The sequence below is a fragment of the Pseudorca crassidens genome, chromosome 14 (genome assembly GCF_039906515.1).
Source record: "Pseudorca crassidens isolate mPseCra1 chromosome 14, mPseCra1.hap1, whole genome shotgun sequence".
NCBI lineage: Eukaryota > Metazoa > Chordata > Mammalia > Artiodactyla > Delphinidae > Pseudorca > Pseudorca crassidens.
In genome coordinates this window covers 12,679,617-12,703,013 of record NC_090309.1, presented here as the reverse complement: position 1 = coordinate 12,703,013, position 23,397 = coordinate 12,679,617, and the positions used below count along the sequence as shown (strand labels likewise).

The window sequence follows — 23,397 nt, the reverse complement described above, 5'->3', positions numbered from 1 at the left end:
CAATCTAAGTCAACACTCTTCCTGGGAGAAGGAGGGACCTGGCTTAGGAAAGGGAGGTGACTTGGCCAACATCACACAGCAGGCTGTGGGCCCAGCGGGGCCTGACTCTAGGACTCCCGGGACCCAGCCCAGAAGTCGGCAGAATCCCAGGAAGGGACAGCGCCCCTTGCTGGCCTGACTCTATTTAGCCGAGGGGTGTCTGATAAACGGTCATTCTTACAGTCCTGCATTCCCATCTCATGGGGCCACATTCAACATTCCACCCGTTAATTTCACCATTTCCCAGGTGCCCCCTTCCCTCACATCCCAGGATGGGGGGAGGGGGCAAGGCTTTTTATTTTTAGACCTTTCAAAACTGTGAATATAACATCCATACAGAAAATCGCCTAACCACGCCCATGCCAAGAAACAGAATGCTGCCTGGCCCCTCGGGCCACCGCCCCGCTTTCAGGCAGGGCGCGTCCTTGCTGTTCTCTGTGTCTCTGCATCCCTCCCCACGACGGTTCCATCTGCCTGTTTTAAACTGTCTGTAACTGGAATCGTGCTCTACGCATGCTTTGGGGATCCTTGAAGCCCACAAGGTGTTTGTAAGATTCATCCGTCTTGTGGCTGCAGCCAATGGTGGTTTATCCATTCTCTTCGCTGTCGAGCGTTACCTTGTATGTACGAACGTACACGGTTTACGTGTTCATTCTTCTGGTCTGGGGGGTTGGGTTGTTTCCAGTTGGAGGCTGTTGTGGACGATGGTGCTGCACACCTTCCTGGCAGAGAGCTTTGCTCTCCTGTTATTCGAGGAGAGCGAGGCCCAAGGAGGAAAGGACTCAGAGGAGAGACACCCAGGCCCGGCCCCAGGGTTTGAAAGGCCTGTCGCTCGACATTCCACCCCGCCCCCGTTTTCCAGTTCTCTTTGCCCCAAGCCCGGCAAGGCCATGGACACAGCCAGCAAAGTAGATGAGTTTTCAAGTTTTCAAGGTTTTATTGTAAAACAAAGCTCAGGTCACAGGGAGTAGGAAACTTTCCACTCAACACATACAACACACGTTCACTGAGGGCACCTACTGAGGGCCAGGCCATGTGCTTGGCCCTGCAGAGACCTAAGACATGGGGGGGGCGGGTCAAGGTCCCTGCTCTCAGGGGCTCACAGGATGGTGGGGAGACAGACAGAGGCACAACATCTTCCAAACAAGTCTCAGGGTGTCGGAAGTGCTAAAATGGTCAAGGAGCGATTCATTCCTCCCGGGAGGTCCGGAGAAGCCACATTTGTGCTGTGTCTTGGGAGCTGGGGGATTCTGACGGGAGGGCAGGGAAGGGGACAGCACTGCAGGCAGCTGCAGGAGGTCTGCAGTGGACACGGTGCTCGGGGCCTGGGCCCGGGGGCGGTCTAGACTTATAGGAATGTTCCAGAAAGAAAAACACTAGGGGACCAACCTAGTCCACTAACTTTTCATTTTTACAGGTCAGGGCATCACAAAAACAAGAAAGACAAAGAGGAAAAGCTATCACCTCCTTTCACCATCATTTCCTAAACAAGGGGATATTTTAATCTTCCACCCCCCTTCCAGAAAGGACATCATCTCCAAATAAAGGACTCTCTCTCAAAGCTGGCTTAATGAAAAAAAAAACAAAAAAAAACAGGAAACGCTTGTTTTCCATTTTGCCACAGAGCCTGAAACTCTTGCCCCTGGAAAAGTACCAGTTTGCAAAGAGCGGAATGGGAGCCCCTTGGGGGCAGGTCAGCGAGTGGCCTGCGGGCTCTGGGGCCTGGAAGGGAAGTGAGGGAGGGGCTGGGGCTGGCCAGGGCGCCTGGACTTTACCCTGAAGGTACAGGCGACCCTGAGGGCTTTGATCGGGGCCGTGATCCCATGTGCACTTTAGAAAGACCTGGCGGAGGCCTCGTAGAGGCTGGGTAAGTAGAGGAGGCTGTTCCCAGGGCTCTCGTACCTCCTTCCGAGGGCTGCCCCCGCCCCCGGCCAAGGCTGCCCTGCTGAGCGCTCACTGCAACCATGGCAAGCCCCCGGGTGGGAGGGAGAGACATCTCTGGAGTCATAGATGTGCTGGGAGTGGGGGGCAAGGGATGCTGAACAGCACCGCTACTGGTCCTGCTGGAAGTAGAACTTGGTGACCTGGACAGCATCTTGAGGCGTATTGGTGAGGCCCACGGGCTGGTCGGTCTCCAGCGCGGTACAGAGGAACCAGCCGGGGCAGGCGGCCGACTCAAAGCTGGTGGTGGGCCCGCTGTCGGAGCGGATGAAGGCGAAGCGCTTGTCCTCCTCCTTGCTGCTGTTCAGGTCAGTGATGTTTACCGGCTGGGGGCCAAGGAAAGAGCAGAGAGGTCCTTGTACCCCAGCCCCCAGGACCTGGCCCCGTGACTGCCCACGGAGAAATGCTGGCCCAAAGACCATGGCAGGACACCCAGCGTCCCGGGTCTTGTGACACAAGGAGGCTGTCCCACGGTTACACCTTGATTCGGGGAAATCTGGTCACTCCAGCCCTTGGCCAATATGTTTGGGGAACACATGGTACCATCAGCAGAGGCCAAGGCCTGTGGAGGCTGGCGGTCTGTTGTGTCTGCACCTCCAAGAGAGGGAGCAGTGGACAAGGTGGGCCGGGTATCGCAGTCCATGCGAGACGTTACCGCATTATCGTGGTCACTCCAGCGCCACACAGAGCAGGCAGCCCCGCTCCAATAAAGTGTCTGTCCACTAGCGGACAGAAGGGACAGTGCCATAGTTACGGCCACTCACAATCTGAGTTGAGATTTTATCCAACAATCCCCTGATACAAAGCCCTCTTTTCCCAGGGCTGAGTAGCCCATTGATTTGCACAGGGGATTTCCCTGGTGCCCTAATGGTTAGGATTCCAGGCTTTCACTGCCATGGCTCGGGTTCAATCCCAGGTCTGGGAACTGAGATCCTGCAAGCCACACGGCATGCTTCACCCCCCACCCCACCGCAAAGATAAGAAATATTGCACGGGAGTACAGGGTCTTGGATGGGATGCCAGCTCATGGGTTTGAGTAGATAAGGGTTGGAAGAGAATGGTCCCAAAGGTTGGCTTTACCGAAAGAGGGCAAGTCCAAGTGGGCTGGGGACCCTTGGGCAAGACAGCAGCATACCGAGATTGAGGTCCCTAAAGGAGCCATGCCTCCTGGTGTCCACACCCTGGTAGTCCCCTCCCTCGTCGAGGCTAGGCTTGGCCACCTGACTGGCTTTGGTTAGTGCGACATTAGTGGTATGATACAAGCAAAAGTTTAATAAGCGTTTGCACATTGAGGTTTGTCTTTTTGGAGTAATCCCTCTTGGAAGCCAGCACTCGTGTCATAAGGAAGTTCAAGAGGGCAGCTGAACTCAGAGAGACCCCGTGGGGAGAGAGCCTGGAGCACGGACCCCAGCTATAGCACGTGGCACAGAACTGCCCAGCTGATCCTAGTCAACCCACAGAATCACGAGAAAGAACCCATTGTGCTTGTTTTAAGCCACCGAGTTTGAGGTGTTCGTTAATCTGAGACGGTCCTTACCTCCAACCCGAGCTTGATCTCATCACCAGACTTGACACAGGCCAGGCACAGCTTCCCCCCGTGGATTCCCAGGAACATAGCATGGGGCTCGATGGGCACCACGTCTATCTTCTCTGGGGAAGGACAAAGGGGAAGTTCGGGTTGTAAAGAAGAGGAGGCACAGATGACGAAGACACGGCAGGCTGGACTCTCCCCGGGGATTCTTCCAGCCCCTTAAGTAAAACCCCAAGGTCAGAAGGACAGCAAGGGCCCCCCTTCCTGGTCTGCATCCCAACAGAAGATCAAACCAAGCACACTAGCTAGCTACCCCTCAAGGTCCAAGGCACCTAGAATCTGCTCCGGGTGATTTCTATCCTTCCCTCCCTTCCCCAGGACCCCTGCGCTCTAGGTCAACAGGTGTGCTGCCCATGGGCAGGGAAAACAGCACACGAGGTCATGAGTGGGGCGCAGGGCTTGGTCCACAGGAGCCTGGGTGACTCTGAACCCGCCTCTTCCCCTCGGTGGTCTCCATGCCCTCGTGAGGGAGTGAACATCTCAGCCTCTCTGTGTCCTCATTAGGAGAATTACCAAAAGGACAGGAAAGGTGGGTCTCACACCCTTTAAGAGTGAGACGGGGACAGAGGACAAGGGCATGGGGATAACGCCATCCTACGACGCCAAGCCAGCCAACGGGGACGTGAAAACAGCCTAGAGGGCCGGTGCTGAAAGAATCCCACGTCCCATCATCCAACTGCTCTTCTTTCACTAAAGGGAAAACTGAGGAACAGAGTGGGTGAAACTTGTTCAAGTTCATCCAGTTTGACATGGATCTGGAACATGACTGAGTGTGGTGTCCGTGATTAAGGGACATAACCCAGCCGTGTTGATGGTGTATGACTTTTGGGTGGGAGTGAGAGTCTGATCACACAGGAACACGGGGGCTTTCTAGGCACCAGAGGAAGGAAAGGGCTGAGCTTGCCTCCTGGGCCATACCTCCCCCCCTGGGACCACGGTGCCTGTAGGTGGTAGCTCCCAACCAAGACTCCACCCATCTCTGCCTTCTTGAGGCTGTGCTTGTACGTGTCCTTCAGTGGCCAGGCCTCTCCAGCTTCAAACTTGGCCACAAAGAGCCAGCAGCGTTTAGGACATCACACCTAAAGTTCCCAAGGTTGGGCCACAAGGCTGCAGACCCCAGGCAATGTGACCAGTGCCCACATCACATTGGCCTTCCTTGCAACCACTCACCTTCCAATTTAGTATTTGGTCCTTGCAAGTATCCAGCAACTAGCTGGTTATTTCTCAGGTAGAAGGTCTTCTGGTTGACATCCCAGATTCTGAAAAGCAGAAGAATCTAGCTGTAGTGGACAGTTTCTATGTGCCCAGCCCCTTCCTGTGTTCCCCAGACTTTGCGGAATCTGCGTCCAACCTTCTGCCTGGGGTGTGGAATTCAGCACACCCGTATCATGGATGTGGAGACTGAGCTCAACCCTGGTTAAAAGAGTGGATATAGGGTTTCCCTGGTGGTGCAGTTGTTGAGGGTCTGCCTGCCGATGCAGGGGACACGGGTTCGTGCCCCGGTCCAGGAGGATCCCACGTGCCGCAGAGCGGCTGGGCCCGTGAGCCACGGCCGCTGAGCCTGCGCGTCCAGAACCTTTGCTCCGCAACGGGAGAGGCCACAACAGTGAGAGGCCCTCGTACCGCAAAAAAAAAAAGAGTGGATATATGTATATGTATAACTGATTCACTCTGCTGTACACCTGAAACTAACACAACATTGTAAACCAACTATACTCCAATAAAAATTTAAAAAGTAAAATAAAATAGTCAACAAAAAATAAAATAAGTAACAACTTAAAAATATTTTAAATAAGAAATATATTTTGAATATGAAAAAAACCAAAAGAGGCCCAACCCCCACAGCTGGTGAGCTGTGGGCCTGCATTCTATCCCTCTCTCTTTTTTTTTTTTTTTTTTTTTTGCGGTATGCAGGCCTCTCACTGTTGTGGCCTCTCCTGTTGCGGAGCACAGGCTCCGGACAGGCAGGCTCAGCGGCCATGGCCCACGGGCCCAGCCGCTCCGCGGCATGTGGGATCTTCCCGGACCGGGGCACGAACCCTTGTCCCCTGCATCAGCAGGCGGACTCCCAACCACTGCGCCACCAGGGAAGCTCCTACCCCTTTCTTTACCTTGCTCCTTATGCTCAAGTTCTCAGGGCAGCCACCTTCTACTTCAGCAAAGCAGGCTCTAGGGTAACACCATCAACAGAACTTCGTGGGTGCAGAAATGTTCTGTCTGCACCATCCAATATGGCAGCCACCAGCCACATGCAGCTATTGAGCTCTTGAAACGTAATGCGACCAAGGGTCTGGATTTTTTACTTTCTTCTCTTTTTATGAATTTAAATGTAAATTTTAAGATTCATCCAAGACTAGTGGCCCACACGGCACAGGGTTAGAAGTTTCGAGGGTCAGAGTCCCTTGCAGCTAACTCCCTCCAAGCCTTAGACCGTGGAGGTCTGTCCCCAGAGCCTGTCCTCTATTGGCCAGTGGCCTGTTCTGGGTCTGTCAGGGGCCGCTGTCCCCAGGGACAAGTCAGCTTCCCCTCCAGCTCACCCCATGGCCTGTTTCTGGCTTCCAGTTTTTTCTTCTTGGTGAAGGACCCCTCCGGCTGAGAGCAGGGCTTGCAGCGGTGAGATGCAGTAAACAGAGCCCCAGCCACGACGCGGACCCTCTACTCCCTGCCGCCCACCAGCCTGACCTTGGACCTGTGCTTCATCTCCTCACCTGTGAGAGGGGGCTAGCAGCACCCACCTCAGCAGGTGGCTGTGACGAGCCCCTGAGCCCAATGAGAGGGGGTCAGGCAAACTGTAAAATTCCTGGCACGAGTGAGCATTTGACCTTTTGTGATTATGCTTAGCTCCTGGATGAGCTGAATCCCATCTGAAGGGATTAAACATCCCTGGAGCATCTCCTAGAGCTCCCAGCCTATGGGAGGAGACAGAGGCAGACCCCTGGGGGAGGGACTTCTCTGGAACACACACAGGCACACAGCGTCCCGTAGCCTCAGGCAAGAGAAACTCAGAGCTGGAGGGTGAGATCACCCTGACACGTCCTGGGACATCCTGGCCCAGAGGCCGCACTCGGACAGTGTTCTGTTTTTATCAGCATCACAGCCTGCTATTTTTACAGCCAGGAATGATGACATCTCACAAAGTCCCTGACCTAATTTTTAATAAGCGTAATCGTTGCCAGGCGCTTTACTGCTCACAAAACATCGTCATGCTGTTATCCGTGCATTTGACCTTCACATCGACCCTGTAATGCAGGCAGGGTTAGCATTAACCCCATGTCACAGATGGGGAAACTGAGGTCCCAGGGGAGCGGGACCCTCTGATATATCAACACAGACAGGCACTGTTAACAGTCAGTCTGGAACTCTGGGCTGTGCCCTGCCCACAGCGCCCCTCTCTGCCTCTTTGCCTAGCATGTTCTGCCGGTCCCAAACCCCAGCGTGGCTCCTGGGCACGTGTCTGTCACCAAGTTGCCAGGGTCTCTGGGAGAGTCCGCCAGGCCTCCAGCCAAGCTTCACACATCTGGGATATTTTGAAATACAAGTCCCGAAGACCGCGGATGTGGCAACCTCTTACTTGAATAACGAGCATCCCTTTCCAGCCCAAACCTCATGCAACCTGGCAGCCACAGATGGCTCTCTGTTCTTTCTCCATTTTCTACCCGTCCAGCCCCACCTCCTCTGGGTCGGCCTTACCTGAAGGCTTGCATCTCGCAGGGTCTCTTTCCCAGGGGATAGCAGGCTGTCTCTGAATGGAACAGGAAAAGGAGGAGAGAGATTAGGTAACCGTGGTGACACCTGCAGACTTCCATCCTGTGACCACAAGGCAATGGGAGACTGCCATTTCAGACCCAGAGGAGCTGCTTATAAAGAAAATAGTCCCTCACCAAGACCAGGCTGCGGCCACCCTGTCCCACTGTGAGAAACGGAAACGCCCTCACATTTTCAAAACGAGAAACCTTGCCGTTGTCACTTTCAGCCCTGCTGAGTGTCGCAATGGGATGTTGTAACCCATTCCCTCCCCTTTTCCTCTGTGCAATTTCCCCAAAATTGAGATTTTTATTTCCCCTTCACGGAGTTCCTGGGAATAAGAGCACACTGAAAACCAAAGCCCTTCGTCTGCCCGACAGGTATCCTGAGACGTTGCAAAAACAGGTTTGAGTAGAAACATCCCCCTTTCCTAAGAAGTCGGGTGGCAGGGCTCCCAGGACCCCTGACAGACTCAGGTCACTTTGTGTTCTTTGAAGGCGGGACGGCCTTGCTGGACTCTGGACCAGGCGCTGGCAAACATTCTGTTAAGGACCAAATAGCAAACATTTTAGAATTTGCAGGGCCGCACGTCATCATTACCCAACTCGGCTCTCGTAGCTGAAAAGCAGCCTTGGACGATCTGTACACCAGCAAGCTAATTTAATTGTGCTCCAATACAACTTTATTTACAAAAAACAGGTGGTGGCTGGATTTGGCCTGAAGTTTGCTGCCTCCTGCTTTAGAGTCAACTTCCTGAGAGGGGCTTTGAAACCAACCCTATTCCTGTTATCGACGTCTTTGAAGTTATGGTCTTGGGAAAATGGGGTGAACTCAGCGTGGGACGGAAATGAATCCAAAAATCTACCTCTAGCACTCGCCGTTTGCCACCTGTGTGACCTGGAACAAGTCACGTATCTGGGTCTCTGCTTCTCTCTCCTCACGCTCAGAATGAGGTTGATTATGTCATTCTCATAGGTACGAGGACGGGAGGACGGAAGGAAGGGAGGAAGGAAGGTTGGTTGGAAGGCAAAAGTTCTGGTTCATAGTGAGCACTCAGAAACATTCACTTCCTTTCTTACTACATTCTAGACAGTTAGGAAAAAAGAAAGTATATTCCTATTAATGGACAGAAAAGAGGTGAAGCGGGTCCTACATGATCTAAATGGTAGGAGAATGTAACGCTAGTGCAGAAGCACAGACTGTAGCCTTTGAGGACCGGATGGGCACTCAGCATCATTCTACCTCACCCCAGCACTGTTTCTGAAGAAGACCCAGAAAGACCCAGAGAGGGGAGGGCACCTGCCCAAGGTCACACAGCTCTTCCATGGCAAAGGTGTAGCCAGAAATCCAGGTCTCCTGACTCCCACCCAGGGGTCTCCTATTACAGCAGGAGTCTGACTTTATTTTCAACCAACCAATCAGAGGCTGTGTCCAAATGAGGGTAAAATCTGTCAGAGAGGTAGGGTCCACTGCATATTTGAAAGTTACTAAGAGAGTGGATCTTAAAAGTTCTCATCACAAGCAAAAAATATAATTGTATAACTATGTTGTACATCTGAAACTCACGTAATGTAATATGTCAATTATACCTCGATAAAAAAATTTTTTAAAGAGGAAGTTTGCGAATGAATTTCTCAGATCGTTAATGAGCTCCTCTTCCAGAGTAAGTGAAACATTTCTGCAAAAATTGTCACCTCCCTGAGTAGGACAAAACGGCACGTAGGCACATCTCCTGCTCTGTTCTCACAAGCTGTGCGACCTTGAGGGCTCCTACTCACCTTTGAAACACATGTAAGAAATAATGTCTACCTTCGAGGGCTGTATTGGGGGGTCGATTGTTTTTGTTTGTTTTGGGGGGGCTGGCTGAAGGAGGCGATGTGTATGAACCTACTTGGTTATTCGTCACTTCCAGTATTTGCTGAATTGGGGTTTATAACTTCTGGAACACTTATGAATCACCGGGTGCATACCTTGGTCATCACACCTGCTGTAAGGGAACAAGGCAGCTTGCCACCTCCCAGGATAAGTTCTCTCCTACTTGTCTTTCTTAGGCTACTTATGAAGTACTCCTTGACTGTTAAACCAGCATCACTCAAAAATTGTCCTTAAAGGGAATTCCTTGTCAGTCCAGTGGTTAGGGCTCTGTGCTTCCACTCCAGGGGGCACGGGTCCGATCCCTGGTCAGGAAACTAAGATCCCGTATGCCATGCGGCACGGCAAAAAAAAAAAAAAAATTATCCTTACATACTGAAGAAAAGCAGTGACTTGCCACGGTGAGACCAAGGGGTCAAGGTCCTGCCCACACTGCAGTGCCTGGGTAAATGTTCCTCCGTTCCCAGCCCAAATTCTAAGAGACAGGTTTCTCCCTGAGAGCAGAGGCCCTGGGTTCCCCACCCACCCAACCCCATCTCCTAGATCTGTATCTTTTTCCTTCTGTGGCCTGACGAGTCTTTCTGGACATGGGGGCGGGAGTCCCTGGGGCCAGGCCAATTTCGGGCTGCATTCTCCTGTGTCAGTTATGAGCTGGGCCACCCAGACAACATGCCGGAACTCTCCAAGTCTCAGTTTCGTTATCCATTAGATGGGGCTAATAATAGAAGGAAGCCTTGTCACGGGTTGCTTTGAGGATGGAGACATTTTGCACACGATGTATTTAGCCCTGTCCTCGGCACGTAGGAACTACTTAAACAATAGGGAGGTATGATGTCTGATTCATCACCCCAGGTAGAGTGGGAGGGGACAGTCACAATGCCCTGATCCCCGTCCACATGCCCAACAAGCCCGCTTGGCTCCAGAGGGGAGGGATTCACTCCTGTGGCGGGGTGAGGGGGAAACAAGAGTGGGCAGGGGAGGAAGTAAGTGGGGAGGAGAATCTCCTCCCTTTCCTCACGCTTCTGGCCACAATTCCACTCTTTGCTCTGTCCCATCAAATCAGTTGGTGTCCCTGTGATGTCTGCCCACCCACGGGACATCTCTAACTAAACGTATTCTCCCTTCTAGTGCTCACTCGTCACTCTGCTTTCCGAATTAAGCTTAATGACCACGCCATGGAGTGAACTCTGCTTCCCAGTCAGCACCCTGTGCTTTCCCCGGGCACCAGGCATCACAGCTATACTGGTACCTGCTACGTGCCGAGCCCTGCCCTGCTAGACACCGGTGACAGCAGAAATGACTAAGGCCCACTTGAAGGGAAACAGGACAGCCAGGCTAAGTCCGGGTCCTAGGAGTGACACGAGACAGGCTCCATGGAGACCACGTGGGTGAATCTTCATTGTTGTTGCCAGTAAAGTGTTCAGTGCAGTCTGCCCACATAGGAAGTGTTCAATACATGCGAGCTCTTTCTCAATTTCAGTTAATGGCATCTTTCAGTTCTAGGATTTCCATGTGCTTCCTTTTTTGTAGAATTTCTAGTTCTCTGCCAGAAATTGCAATCTTGTCCTTTACACCCTTGATGCTATTCTTCATTCAGGGTTCTTACAAAGGCTGCCCCTGTTGACTACATTATTTGAATCCCCACTGGGTCTCCTTCTCCTGTCTGGTTTTCTCTGGTACACACATTGTCTTGCGTATGCCTGACTACTTGTTATTAACTGCTGGACACTGTGTAGCAAAAACTGTAGGAATGATCTGAGGCCCCGGATGATGTTGTATGTACCCAGAGAAAATTCACTTTTGCTTTCTCTGGGCACTGAGGCCAGGAGCACGGCAGCCCCAGGTGACTTCACCCAAACAGGGCTTGAGATGAGTCAGAAATGGGCTTTGGGAAATCCATTTCTGTTCACTTCTCATGCTCCAGAGTCCATTTCTGTTCACTTCTTCATTTCCATTCACTTTTCACGCTCCAGGGTCCCAGCCCAAACCTGGGTTGTCGTGGAGGGGGGGGGGGCCTTCCTACTCAGTGGGAGATAAAATATAAACTGCATCTTCCCCCGCCCCCGAGTCCCATGAGTCTGCCCAAAGACGTGATTGACAAGTTGAGCAGGAACCAGGGAAGGAGGGGCCTTTAGTTCCCCTTCAAGGAGCAGGGAATTTATCTAAAAGAAAATTGAATCAGAGGGTGACACTGTCATATTTGTTTTATTAAGACCATCCGGGGAACAGCGGCCAGGTGGATTAGACTTGGAAGAAGTTTTGGGGTGATTGAACCTGAAAGCAGGGCAGTGGTGTAACCCTGATCTCGGCAGTGCATGTTGACAGCGGGATCTCCAAAAGGAGTTCTGACTTGTAGCATTTGCCAATTTCTCTGGTGTAGATACGCCCACCACGGATGATTTCAAGCCACCCACATCACTGAGTGTGAAGTTGGGAAGAGACGGGCTCTTCCTGGCTCCAGCACCCTGAGGGGACAGGGAGATTTGAGCGTTCTTTCGTCTTTCTAGACAGAAATTGTCCCCACTTTTCCCAACTCCAAATTTCCTCCTCCTCAGCCCAAATGGCTCACCCCACAGGTCCCATCGCCCTCCCGGGAAACAATCCCTACCAATAAATCCCATTTATCAGGAAACATCAATGCATCTTGGTGCATTTCCAGCTGTGCCTCTTGGAGCTGCATTTGTTGTCATCCAAGTGTCCCTGGGAAACACTTAAGCAACAGGCTTGGGTGGACAGGTGTGTACCTTACGTTGTAATGGCTAAATCCCATATTCAGAATCTTCAGCCAGTTCTTGAATGCCTGAGTGTTACAGCACATACCACACAATACAGGCAGTGCTGTTGTCCAAACGTTGTAAATGTTTACTAAGATAATGGCACAAAGGCTCCCGTTACTCTCTCCAAGAGATGAGTAAATATATTAATACAAAGAGGAGGAAAAAGGGTGATCAATACAGGCCCCCGTAGTATAATCTGCTGTCTTCCCTTTGTCGATCTCCAGCTACCCTGCCCTTCCAGGCAGCCAAGTCAATTTTAACCAAATCCGTTAGTTTATTAAAAGCTCCCTATAGCAGCAGGTCAGGCTTGGAGACAGGTGTTCTCCTGGGCGTCTCTGCCCACCAAGCTGCAGCCGTCGGAATGACCGAGTTGCCTGTCCTGGCTGGTAAACGTCAGGAGACGGTGTATAAAGCCAACTGCGATTGATTGCTGCTTTACAAGACGCTTGCTCTCCTCCCAGATACAAATGGTAAACTCACTGTGAATCCTTTCTGAGGTTCAGAGTTCTCCAAGATGATCTTTGTTCCAGCAGTTTCTGGCTTTGATAGGGATCTGCGCTGAAAGCCATTATTTTACCTACTTATCTTATGTTTTTCCAAGGTACGTGTTTACTCTTGCCTTCTGGGCTTTGATGACTGATTCGCTTTGTAAGGTAGCTTCTCCGCAGGCAGGAGGAGAAGGGGAAGGACAGGAACTTGGGGGAGGGGACTACCTTGTTTCTTGCCTGCAGTATTTCGGCCTCTGTGTCGTACGCTTTCATACAGATCTTATTTAGTCCTCATATAGCTGTGCAAGGCAGGTATAGGTACCCCCAGTCTCAAGACGGGGATATACTTATACTCACTTTGTAGAATAAGAAATCGAGGTTCAGAAAGATTAAATCACTTGCTCCAGATCCTGGCTGAGCCAGGATTTGAAGCCGGTTCTTCCTACACTGCAGTCCTGCCAGAGAGGCAGGTGACATCTTTTCTTCTCTGCTTGATAGCACAGGAACAAGAATTGTATTTGTTCTTATGCTGTTCCTTTTGGTTTGAACTCACATCTTATAGAGCAATGATTTATTCTATAACTGTCTGGAAATTTTAGGAAGTATTTTGCTAGTAAAGAAAAGATGATTCTAAGACCTTACATAGGTTAAAAAGAAACCTCTTTACCTTGTTATGGACTAGGGTGGCCAATTGCCCTAGTTTTTCCAGGATTTTCTTGGTTTTAATACTGAAAGCCCTGCATCATAGGAAACCCCTCAGTCCCTGGAAAACAGATGATTGCCTTATCATACAAACCCTTAGAAGGTACTGGCACCATCTCATGGCTAGTGCTGCAAATTGCAGGCACAATTAACTATCAATCATTGTACCTTGCCAATTAGCCCAGTAGCAGAGATGTTGTCCATTTTATTAGATGAATAGACATATAGGCAAAGCACACCAGAGGACCCCAAAGCCTTAGTAAGTCTTCCACTCAAGGACAGAGACTATAGCAGATATAATATTGATCAATCACTCTCATTCTAATCAAGTTAATTTTTAATTAAGTCATTCATATTTAATTTCCCCCAACTATGTAATCAAGATATGGTCAACATTCAGTAGCTTAAAACTGTTTTCAAACTTAGGTCGTGGGCTTCCCTGGTGGCACAGTGGTTGAGAGTCCACCTGCCTATTCAGGGGACACAGGTTCGTGCCCCAGTCTGGGAGGATCCCACATGCCACGGAGCGGCTGGGCCCGTGAACCATGGCCACTGAGCCTGCGCGTCCGGAGCCTGTGCTCCGCAACGGAAGAGGCCACAACAGTGAGAGGCCCACGTACCACACACACACACACAAAAAAACTTAGGTTGTAGAAAGGATTTACCTTTTCATTGTCACTTCTTCACCTCCTCCCCCTCCTTCACACACATTAGCTATAAAGTCAGCAGTGTAGAGAGGAAACAGAGGTCCAGTGAGGTAAATGGCTTGTCCAGGATAATGCAGAATACACACAGGGTGCTTCCATCTTCATCCTGTCTCTGTCCTCACTTTCCCGGCTCTTCTGTCAAACCATGAATCTCATTGAGTTCTCTCTTCTCAGATCCCCGTTCTCTGGTTGGCGTCAGTGGTACCACCCATGTTCCTGACGTTAGATGGAGAATGTGGTTCCTCCTCCCAGGAGACATGGTGTCTTCACTGGACTTACATGCAATTGTCTCCTGAATTCAATCCAGTTCAAGTTATACACTTTATTTAGCACCTACTATGTGCCAGTTTAAAATATTTTGGAATGAACCTTTTATAAGTATAGTGATTCCTTCACAGCATATCACTGTCTGGTTCTGAGAGTTACATCTTCCCTTACACATTTGAAAACTACAGAAGACCATGGGTTAACAGTTTACCGCACCCCACTGGAGACTGTTACACCCGCTGGGGGAAGGGTGAAGGTTTGCTGCTTCTGGAATCACTGCTGTGGTCTAAATGCACTTCTTGCTTCCTGATCTCATTTGGTCTCCATACCCCTAGAGTATATCCAGTGGTTTGGAGACAGACTGTCTGTTGTCAAGCCCAGCTCCTCCGCTTATACTGGCTGTCTGGCCTTTGGCAAATTATTTAACCTTCTGTGCCCCAGTTTCCTCTTCTGAAAATGTGAACCATAATAGTCCTTCCTCATATGGTTATTGTGAGAATTAAATGAAGTAAACCATGTAAATAGTTCAGCAGAATGCCCAGCTTGTAGTAAGCACTGTGGAAGTATTAGTTATTACTGTGTCCTTGAAACCCCGAGTTTGCCAGCCTCCTCTCGACATTGAGGAAAGTGAGACCCAGGTGGGAGTAATAATTTACCCATTAGAGGCCAACTTAGAATTAAAAACTGGACCTTCAGACCACCATCCTTAAGATCTTTTCTCTGCCCCTCATGTATCTTACTTAACCAGAGGTTGCAAGCCAGTAGCTCATAGATTAAATATTTTATTTTCTCACTTTATTGTTTTATTTAATCAGAATGCTACACATCACAAAATCAGAATATCTGATTCTTTTTGAAAAATGAGAAGTTTTGGGACTTCCCTGGTGGTCCAGTGGTTAAGACTCTGGGCTTCCACTGCAGGGGGCGCAGGTCCCATCTCTGGTTGGGGAACTAAGATCCCACATGCCACATGGTGCGGGGAAAAAAAAAGAAGAAAAATGAGAAATTCTGGTCACTTGGGCCTGCATTCTCATGGAAAAACCCACCTGTGGAACTGACTAGTGACAACCCCTAATTCTCCACCGTCCCTACCCTTCCCTATTACCCCTCAGATCTATGGTTGAGGACCAGGTTCTATTAGTATTTCTCATTTAGCTCACACTGTTCTTTCTCTCTCTTTTTTTTTTTTTTTTTTGCAGTACACGGGCCTCTCACTGTCGTGGCCTCTCCTGTTGTGGAGCACAGGCTCCGGACGCGCAGGCTCAGCGGCCATGGCTCACGGGCCCAGCCGCTCCGCGGCATGTGGGATCTTCCCGGACCGGGGCACGAACCCGTGTCCCCTGCATCGGCAGGCGGACTCCCAACCACTGCGCCACCAGGGAAGCCCTTTCTCTCTTTTTACAGAAACAGTTCTCCAATTTTCCACATCTCTATCAACAGTGGGAAATGCCCAAGTGACTCCAAGGGCTTCCAGATTTTTTGCACAGCAGTTTTTGCACCTCAGTTCACCTGCTCATCCAGCACGCACGGGGCTCTCAGCCCCTGCCTCAGAGCATCTGCGTGGTCTCTCCATGGAGGCTGTTGTCTGTACAGTGGCCAGGTCTCCCAGACAAGCCTGGAGCTCCACGCCCTTGACATTCCCCTTGAAGCTCACTCTTCAGAGTCTGAGAGCATTTAGCAAATACTTTTCAGTCCCATGTTTCAGATGGAAAAATAGGAGTGGAAGGAGCTTACCATGGGTTTCCATGGGGAGGGCCTGGTAGAAGACGAGGTGTTCCAAGGTCTTCCAGCCTCTGGCTCCAGACTGAGCGCTGGCACAGGAAGGAAGAGCAGCCAGGCACTACCTATGCCACCAACGCCTCCCAGGGCAGAGCTGCTCCCTCCTTCTTGATTCCCTGAAAAGGATGAGAGGAGAAGCCCCAGCCTGCCTTCCCACATACCCACGCAGGGCTGGCCACCGCAAGGAGGTGGGCAAGCCCAGCTTCCGGAAAGGTGACTCAGGCGAACAGAAGTCAAACTGGTTCTTACCTGCATAAAACTGGAGGTCACGTGGGAGGGGTTGAGCAGGCTTAGTGGGGCTGGACCTTCGTGCCCACCCAAACCCAACGACCGTCAGCTGGCGCCTGCGTACACGCCTTCATCCAGACAACGTGGGTGGACTTAACCCTGTGTGCCAGGTTCTTTTCTGGGCCTCGGGGGAAAGCCACAGAAGCTCCCTGATGTTCTAAGGGGAAGGCAGACAAGAAACAAACGAACTAACTTCACATGGCAGGAAGTGCTAGAGGGGAAAGAAGAGACGTGAGGTTTTCAAGGGACGTGGGGTGGGTGCGATTTTAGGGAAAGTGGCCAGGGGAAGTCTCTCTGAGGTGATATTTGAGCTGAGACCTGAATGATTAAGAAAGGGGAGGAGTGTTCCAGGTGGAAGAACAGCAAGCACAAAGGCCCTTGGGTGGGATCATCATGGTTGGATTGTGGCCCATGTGGTTGGGGCTTGGCTTGGGGAGCAGAGGGTATGCGTCCCCTCCTCCAGTTACCCTCAGGCCCCGTGCCCAACCCTGGCATGATGCTGTCTTTGAGGTCAGATACTCTCTCCCCACCTTCTCTGAAAGATTCTGTGTTCTCAACCCTCTCTTCCTCTTTGCCATTCAGAACTGACCTGCTCGTTAGCTTCATGCCCTGGACCCTGCCAGCAGGGAGCAGACAACTCAGGAATCTTTAAAACCACCCAGGTCGATGCATGGGAACAGTGGCAGGGTCTTCCCGCCAGGCTCCATGTCCCGGGTCTCATCCCCAGGTCTGCAGCTGCATGACTCTGGATGCGTCCCTTTCGTTCTCCAGGCCCTCATTCTGATAACTGCAGAGGGAGCAGTCACTTCCTGCCCTGCCATAGCGGAGGGGCTGGCTGGAAGAAGGAATGATGGGCAGACTCTAGAATGCTTTATAAGTTGTGCACATTGAAGCAGGGCCTTGCTGTAGGCAATGCCGCAGGGCGCAGGTGAAGGGGAGGCCAGCCTAGTGGCTGCCTCCACCCTGATCCTGCCACCTTCGAGCCTCTGTCAGGGAAGGACAGGCCAGTCGCTTGACGAAGTGTCCATCATTCAGGACCCTCTCCAGAGGGGTCTGGGAGGAGCAGTTCACTGTCCCCTCACACAGTCTCTGCAGCCCAGGCTCATTCCTTGACTCAGTCCATGGGGTCTGAAGCCAGGTCGGGAGGTGCAGGGTGCTGGAGCGGGGCAGGGCCCCATCCTGGTGCCCTAACCGCAGGGACTTCCCAGGAAGGGCCTCACTTCCTGCTCTCTGCAGCCCGGCCTCACCACCTAGAATGCCAGGGCCTCTGAGCTGGGGCTGGGAATTTTTGAAGCAGCTTTTGTAGAGAAATGTTTTCTTGCTAATGAATCAGGAACTCAATTTTGTAAACCTGGAAAGTTGGGCCTTGGGGCAGCCTGGAGTGGTGCGTGTCTGTTATTACATCAGGAGGGCCGCTCTGGGAGACGGGCTCTGGTGCCTGGAGGTTCAGATCCCTGGCCTCATGAACTATATCTGTGGGATTCTGGGAACATCTGGAAAATGAGGGCAAGACTGTGGCCCCCCTTGTAGAGGGGTTGGGAGGACTGAGCTAATAAACGTGCTCAGGACACAGGAGGCATCATTTAAGTACGAGCTATAGTCTCACAGGCTATGGGTCTGATGTCTCCCCTGGGGAACCAGGGGCCTGGCGGGGCCCGGGGTCAGTAAGGAGATAGTAAACTGGGCTACCGATCAGGGCCTGGGGGTGGCATGTGGATCAGAGCAGAGGCTGGGGCTTCCCTGACATGGGGCACATCCAGGGTGGGAGGACCACTTGTGACCACCTCTAACCCCCACCTCGGCCCAACTGCAGAACTCTCCTCTCCTGCCGACACTCCTGCAAATCTGCAAAGCTCTGAGGGATCAGAGCCTGGCCTTGAGCACCCAGAGCCCCTTGGAAGCCTGGAGCCGAATGTCCCAGAGGTGGGAGACTGGCAGCTGCAGGGAGAGCTGGCATTTGGGAATCTGGGGATTCCTGGTGGCTGGTGCCCCTTGGCCATGGAGGTCGGGGTGCTTCTGAAGAACCCCAGTGGCAGTGACTGACCTGCCTTGGGCCAGCCCCCTGCACAAGGAAGAAGGGCAGCGGGGTGGGATGGGGGGAATGAGATATTGAGGCTGGATGTCATTAGAACCCCTATCTTGGATTCAGACGGTCGCAGGTGAGGTCTCCTGGCAGGAGAGACCCCAAGGTCCTAAAGGGGAGTCATACTGTGGAAACAGAAGTCTGGGCCACTAGCTGGGCCCAAGGCAGGGCCCCTGGTGCCGTGGGAAGACTAAGAAGTGGGGGGTGGGGGGAATCCCTCCACTGCAGCCAGGAGAGCAACACCCAGGGGGCAACCTGGTTCCTGCCGTTCTAGGGACGTGAGGCCACGACACTGAACTTGAGTTGTGAAAAGAGATGGCATCGGTTTTACAATTCTGAAGATTGTAAACCCTCGAGGAGTTTCCCATGGTCTTAGACAAACCCTAAAGCCCTTACAGCGTCCCTAAGAGTCTAGCCACCAGGTCTGGGCTGGGCTTGCCAAACAACCCCCTTGTCCTCTGAACTGCAGCCACACAGGCCTGCTTTTGATTCCTCAAATTCCCCTCTTCCCCCGACCTCAGGACCTTGGCATTGCTTGTGCCCTGCATGGAACGGCCTCCCCTCCCCTGCTCTGCTGACTAGTCTACCAGCCTCTCCCTGAAGACCTCAGCTCAGACACTCATTTGTGTGATACTCCGTGCAACACCCGCCTCCCTGGCAGGTCACCGCAAGGACAGTGTCTGCTTTGTTCTCCGCTGTGTCCCTGACCCATAGCACAGGATCTGCCACGTGGAGAAAGGAAACAAAGAATGGATAGGAAGCCACCACGCGTGGACACGGTGCCTCTCTCTCTCTGACACACACACACGTACATTTCTACAGATAAACGAGCCTCCCGAGCATAACATTCGTAAGTGATCACACCCTGAAACACACAAGTTCACGTCCGTCAAGGTCAAGACATGCCACCTCTGCTTAACCCACGATCCCCTCTTCTGGGAACTACCCCCATCATCTGCATCCCAACACACAGGGCCAGTCACCTTCAACGTCCCGACTCTGTCCCCAGGCCATAGCTGATTGGACCTGTGAAGCCAACTGCTTCCAACTAACCCACTGCCAGGAATAAGGAAGTAAAAAGCAGAGAGGCCAGGCCACGTGTAGCTGCTCTCAAACCCAAGACTTAAATCCATCAGCTCTAGAAGGGGCCCCTCTCGGCAGATGTACAGAGAGAGAAGCTGATTCTATGGGAGAGAAGAACGGAGCAGACAGATAGAGAGACGCAGAGGTGAGGAGGCAGTGGCCTCCAGCTGATAGATGATGATGCCTCCATGTCTCATAACCTTCGCGTTCCCATTCAGTATCTCTCATGAGATCCTGTACCTCCTGCTGCTGTCTCACAAATTCCCATCACAGCTGAAGCTAGCTCAAGCGTGTCCTGTCTCCTGCAACCGAAGCCTTCAATTAAATAATCCCATAAAAGCCAACAAACAGCACATAAGGAAACTGAGCAGTCAATCAACATGAAATTCCAGAAGGGACAGTCCAGTAAGGCACAGGTTGACGATGGGAAGAATCATTTCCTGCAACCGTACGGTGCGTCCGGTTTGTCTGCCGGCCGCGCTGCCTCGTGTTGGCGAGCTGCTCTGCCTTTTCTCACTCCAGCCGTCTCACCCCGTCTTCGGCCGCACTGCATCGGACACAGGACAGGAGTCAGAGCCAGCTGCATCCTCCTGGCGGTGTCCAAGCCGTGTCTGAAAGAAGAGGAGTAGTTCCTGGTGCTTTCCCAGGAGCTAAGGGGGTAGAGCTGCCAGCTAGTTCAAGGTGGGCTGGTCCCTGCAACACCAACCGACAGTCAAAACCTACAGCACATTTGCTCCGAGAAGATTCACTCCCCGCCCACCCCCACCAGGTGCTACGTTGGACCCTGAGGGCACAGAGGTGAGTAAGGTGGGCGTGTCCTCATCCTCGAGGGACTCAGTGTTCACACCTCCAGAAAAAGGACATCACGGGACGATGTGTGCATGGATAAAGGAAGCGCAGGGTTTGGTGGCTCCCTCCAAACAGGGGCACCCCAATCAGGCTTGGGGATGGGGTCGCAGGAGGGAGATGGGACAGGTAAGGGGGGAGGATGGGACAGAGGCCCCAAGGGGAGAGAAAGCACTGCTGGGGGCTTCAGGGAATTAATTATAAGTCATCAGAGCCAAAATGTAGAGTTCAAGGGGAAAAGCAATAGGAGGAGGGTGACGGGGACCCTGGCATCCAGTCCCTTGTCCATCTACCCCATCAAGGGCTCTGGACTTTGGCCGAACTGGGGGCTACAGAACTTCCAACAGGGGAGACTCGGGGTAGCAGTCAGGTTGGAAGTGGGGGCAAGGCTAGCAATCTTTAATTCGCATTTTCCCTCTTACATTGTAGGCTTATCTGGGGGGGGAAGAGTTGGGGAGCTGGTGGTAGTTATCTTACCCCACCTCACCCTCCCAAAGAAAAACAACCCGAGCTAAAGTGTATCTCTGTTGTTTGTTTCATGTCTCAGGGTGGCTGGACCCTGGGAAGCCCTGACCCACACGTTAGTCACCTGAGAACGTTTCCTTTTCTGAGACCAGGGGCTTTTACGGGGAAAGTAGAAGCATTGCAACCACAGAGTCTTGCAGGACATCAGAATTCCTGGAGAGACTGTGCTACAAGCCACTCCTTGGTGGGTAACAGGAAGGTGCAATTGACCTGTGGTCTGTTACAAAGTATTGCGTCATTGGGGAAAGAAGCCTATGCCCAAGAACAGAACGGCCCAGAGTCTGGGCTTGTCCTAGACCTAGAGGCTCTATCCGGGCTGACTGGATCCCAGTGCTGGGGGCCAGGGTCATGGACTTGGATGTCAGGAGGGCCTGCCTGGAACACAGGGTGCACACCTAAGCCAGACGAGCCTCTCTGCTACTCCAGAAAGGTTCCACTGCAAATGCACACTCCTCTTTGTGGTTCCTGCCTGACTGACAGAGGGTGGTCTTTATATATGTGTACAGAATCTAGCAGGCAATGGAGGTGAGCATGCGGGCATTCACTGGGGCGTTAACTCAGAATCCACACCTGTATGGTGTGAGGAAAGAAGGAACTAAGCCGAAAGAAAAGCTGAACTGCAGTGCAGTCGCACAGGCCTCCACCCACCCCGTAGAAATCTGGAGCTAGGGTGGCCCTGGGAAGGGAGTCAAGCCTCTATGTCCCCACATTTACTGGTCATTTCCCTTGGAAGGGAGAGGTGACCCCTACGGCTGTGGCCCATTCTCAATGGGGCTGGTGAGGGTGGTGATCTGGGTAGCGCCCCCCAGCATCTACTACAGTGGCAGTGACTAATGACAGCTGTCGTGCTATCATATGAACCCTGCCATTGAATTTTCTCAACAGTCTTTAGAATGTATAACTATTCTCTTTATTTTACAGATGAGGAAACTGAGGGATGGAGCTGTTTGACTCGGAGGTTGCTTAACAATCTGAACACCTCCTTCACGAATCAAGCACTAGATGTGCTTGACCAGCACATCTAGTCAGGAAACCTCAGTTCCAAAAACCTTAACTTCTCATTCACCCACGGACTGTTCCCAGACAAGCCTTTATTCCTTTCCAGGATTCGATTTTCCCAGCTCTAAAATGGGGATCATAACACTTGACCTACTTTTTACTTCCCTCATTGCATTGTTGCCAAGACCAATTAAAAACAAGACTGGATCTGTGGGTGTGCTTTGGGAACTGCTAAGTCCTATACAAATAGAAGATGGCATTCTTACTACACATGCAGGATACGGGGTCTAAGGGATCAGCCTCCTGCCCGGTGAGGAACTTGCTCCAAAGCCACGGGAGTCATTGTGGAGGGGATGCTGGGAGCTTCACAGGTTGGCCAGCACCTGAACCTGTTTCTACCCAGAAGCTCAAATGGTGGAAGGGAGTGAAAGCCTTTGTCTCTTGCAGCAAGATCTGTTTCTTTAATTTGGGGATTGGTCTTAGGCCCTTTCTGGGGTTCATGAGCTAGGGGACCTGATACGGTTGATCAGAGAAAGTTGCAGGCTGTGGAAGGCAGGATTTCAAGCCCTCAGCACAGAAAGAAACCCCAGGATAAGGAAAAAGGGGCACAGAAAAGAGGCCTTCCTGTAGCCCAGAATGATAGCAGTTTCCTCAAAGAGCTCCAGAGTGGGACCTGGGATCTGAGTGTTAGCACCACTGCTAGTCCAAGAGAAGGCTGTGCGTGTGTGTGTGTGTGTGTGTGTGTGTGTGTACAGTGGTTGACCTGGGGTCAGATGTACCACGGGGCCTCTTGATTCATTTGAAACCAGAATCCATCCAGATCTGTTTTGAGAGTGACTTCGGTCCTTGGGTAAAGCACGGCATACTCATCCTAACAGATGATGAAAAGAAGTTCGCCAGGTGAGGTGTGGGCTCAATGAGGAGGGAGCGGAGCCCAGGAGATGCCAAGGCATGGCTGAGGTATAACCTCTTCCTATATGGGGACTGTTTCCCCATCTGTGAAATGGGAATGATGATAGCACTTTAATAATACTAGCAAAGCTTTAGTAGAGCAGTGCAGACATAGTATGTACCTGTCAGCTGACGGTTGTGGCTCTTTCAAAATGTTATGTATGGCAAGGTTATTTATTTGTTTGTTTGTTTGTTTATTTTGCAGTCATACAAGTTCAGAAGTGTCATATATTTGTGGTGAATTAAATACTTTGTCACTAGGTTGTGGCCCTCCCCTTCCTGTTGGTGCTTTCTCAATGAAGTTCTGCTCTGATATTCAGAGTGGCCCCAGCTCTCTTCCGATCCGTGCTTGGCTGTGTTTTTTCATCCTTTCCCTTTTAACTTTTCTGTTTAGTATTTGCCATGTCTCTTGTAAATAGCATTAAGCCAGTTTAGAATCCAATCTGACAATCTTTCAACTAGGAAGTTTGGTTCGTGTTCATTTAGTTGTCATCTTTAATATATTTGGACTTGCTTTACTACCTTAATTTTTTAAATTTCTATTTTAGCCCTTTTTCAATGCTTCTTATGTCTCCTCCTTTGCCGTTTTTTGGTAGGGAGGTATTGTTGTTTTCATTCGAGTTCCCCCTCCCCTATTGGTTTAGAAGCCACATACTCTGTTTCTGCTCTTTCAGTAGTTACCACTGAAATTTAACCATGAATATTTTACTTTCCA

At 51.4% G+C, this 23,397-nt stretch overlaps 1 protein-coding gene across 5 annotated transcripts; it reads right to left on the bottom strand.

Annotated features, from left to right (window-relative positions):
* Window positions 1–952: 952 nt before the first annotated feature.
* IL1RN (interleukin 1 receptor antagonist) lies at window positions 953–16,174 on the bottom strand. Of its 5 annotated transcripts, XM_067704410.1 has the most exons (6): window positions 16,157–16,174; window positions 15,863–16,023; window positions 7,262–7,313; window positions 4,742–4,830; window positions 3,518–3,630; window positions 953–2,306 (listed from the first exon to the last, which is right to left on the bottom strand). In XM_067704410.1, exons 2-6 carry the CDS (start codon window positions 15,873–15,875, stop codon window positions 2,091–2,093), a joined length of 483 nt encoding a protein of 160 aa, XP_067560511.1. In that variant the 5' UTR covers window positions 15,876–16,023; window positions 16,157–16,174; the 3' UTR covers window positions 953–2,090. The 5 variants fall into 5 exon arrangements, with proteins under 5 accessions (XP_067560511.1, XP_067560510.1, XP_067560513.1 ...); XM_067704409.1 differs by lacking the exon at window positions 16,157–16,174 and having other exon boundaries at window positions 15,863–16,090; XM_067704412.1 differs by lacking the exons at window positions 15,863–16,023; window positions 16,157–16,174 and adding an exon at window positions 13,820–13,968.
* Between the last annotated feature and the right edge of the window lie 7,223 nt (window positions 16,175–23,397).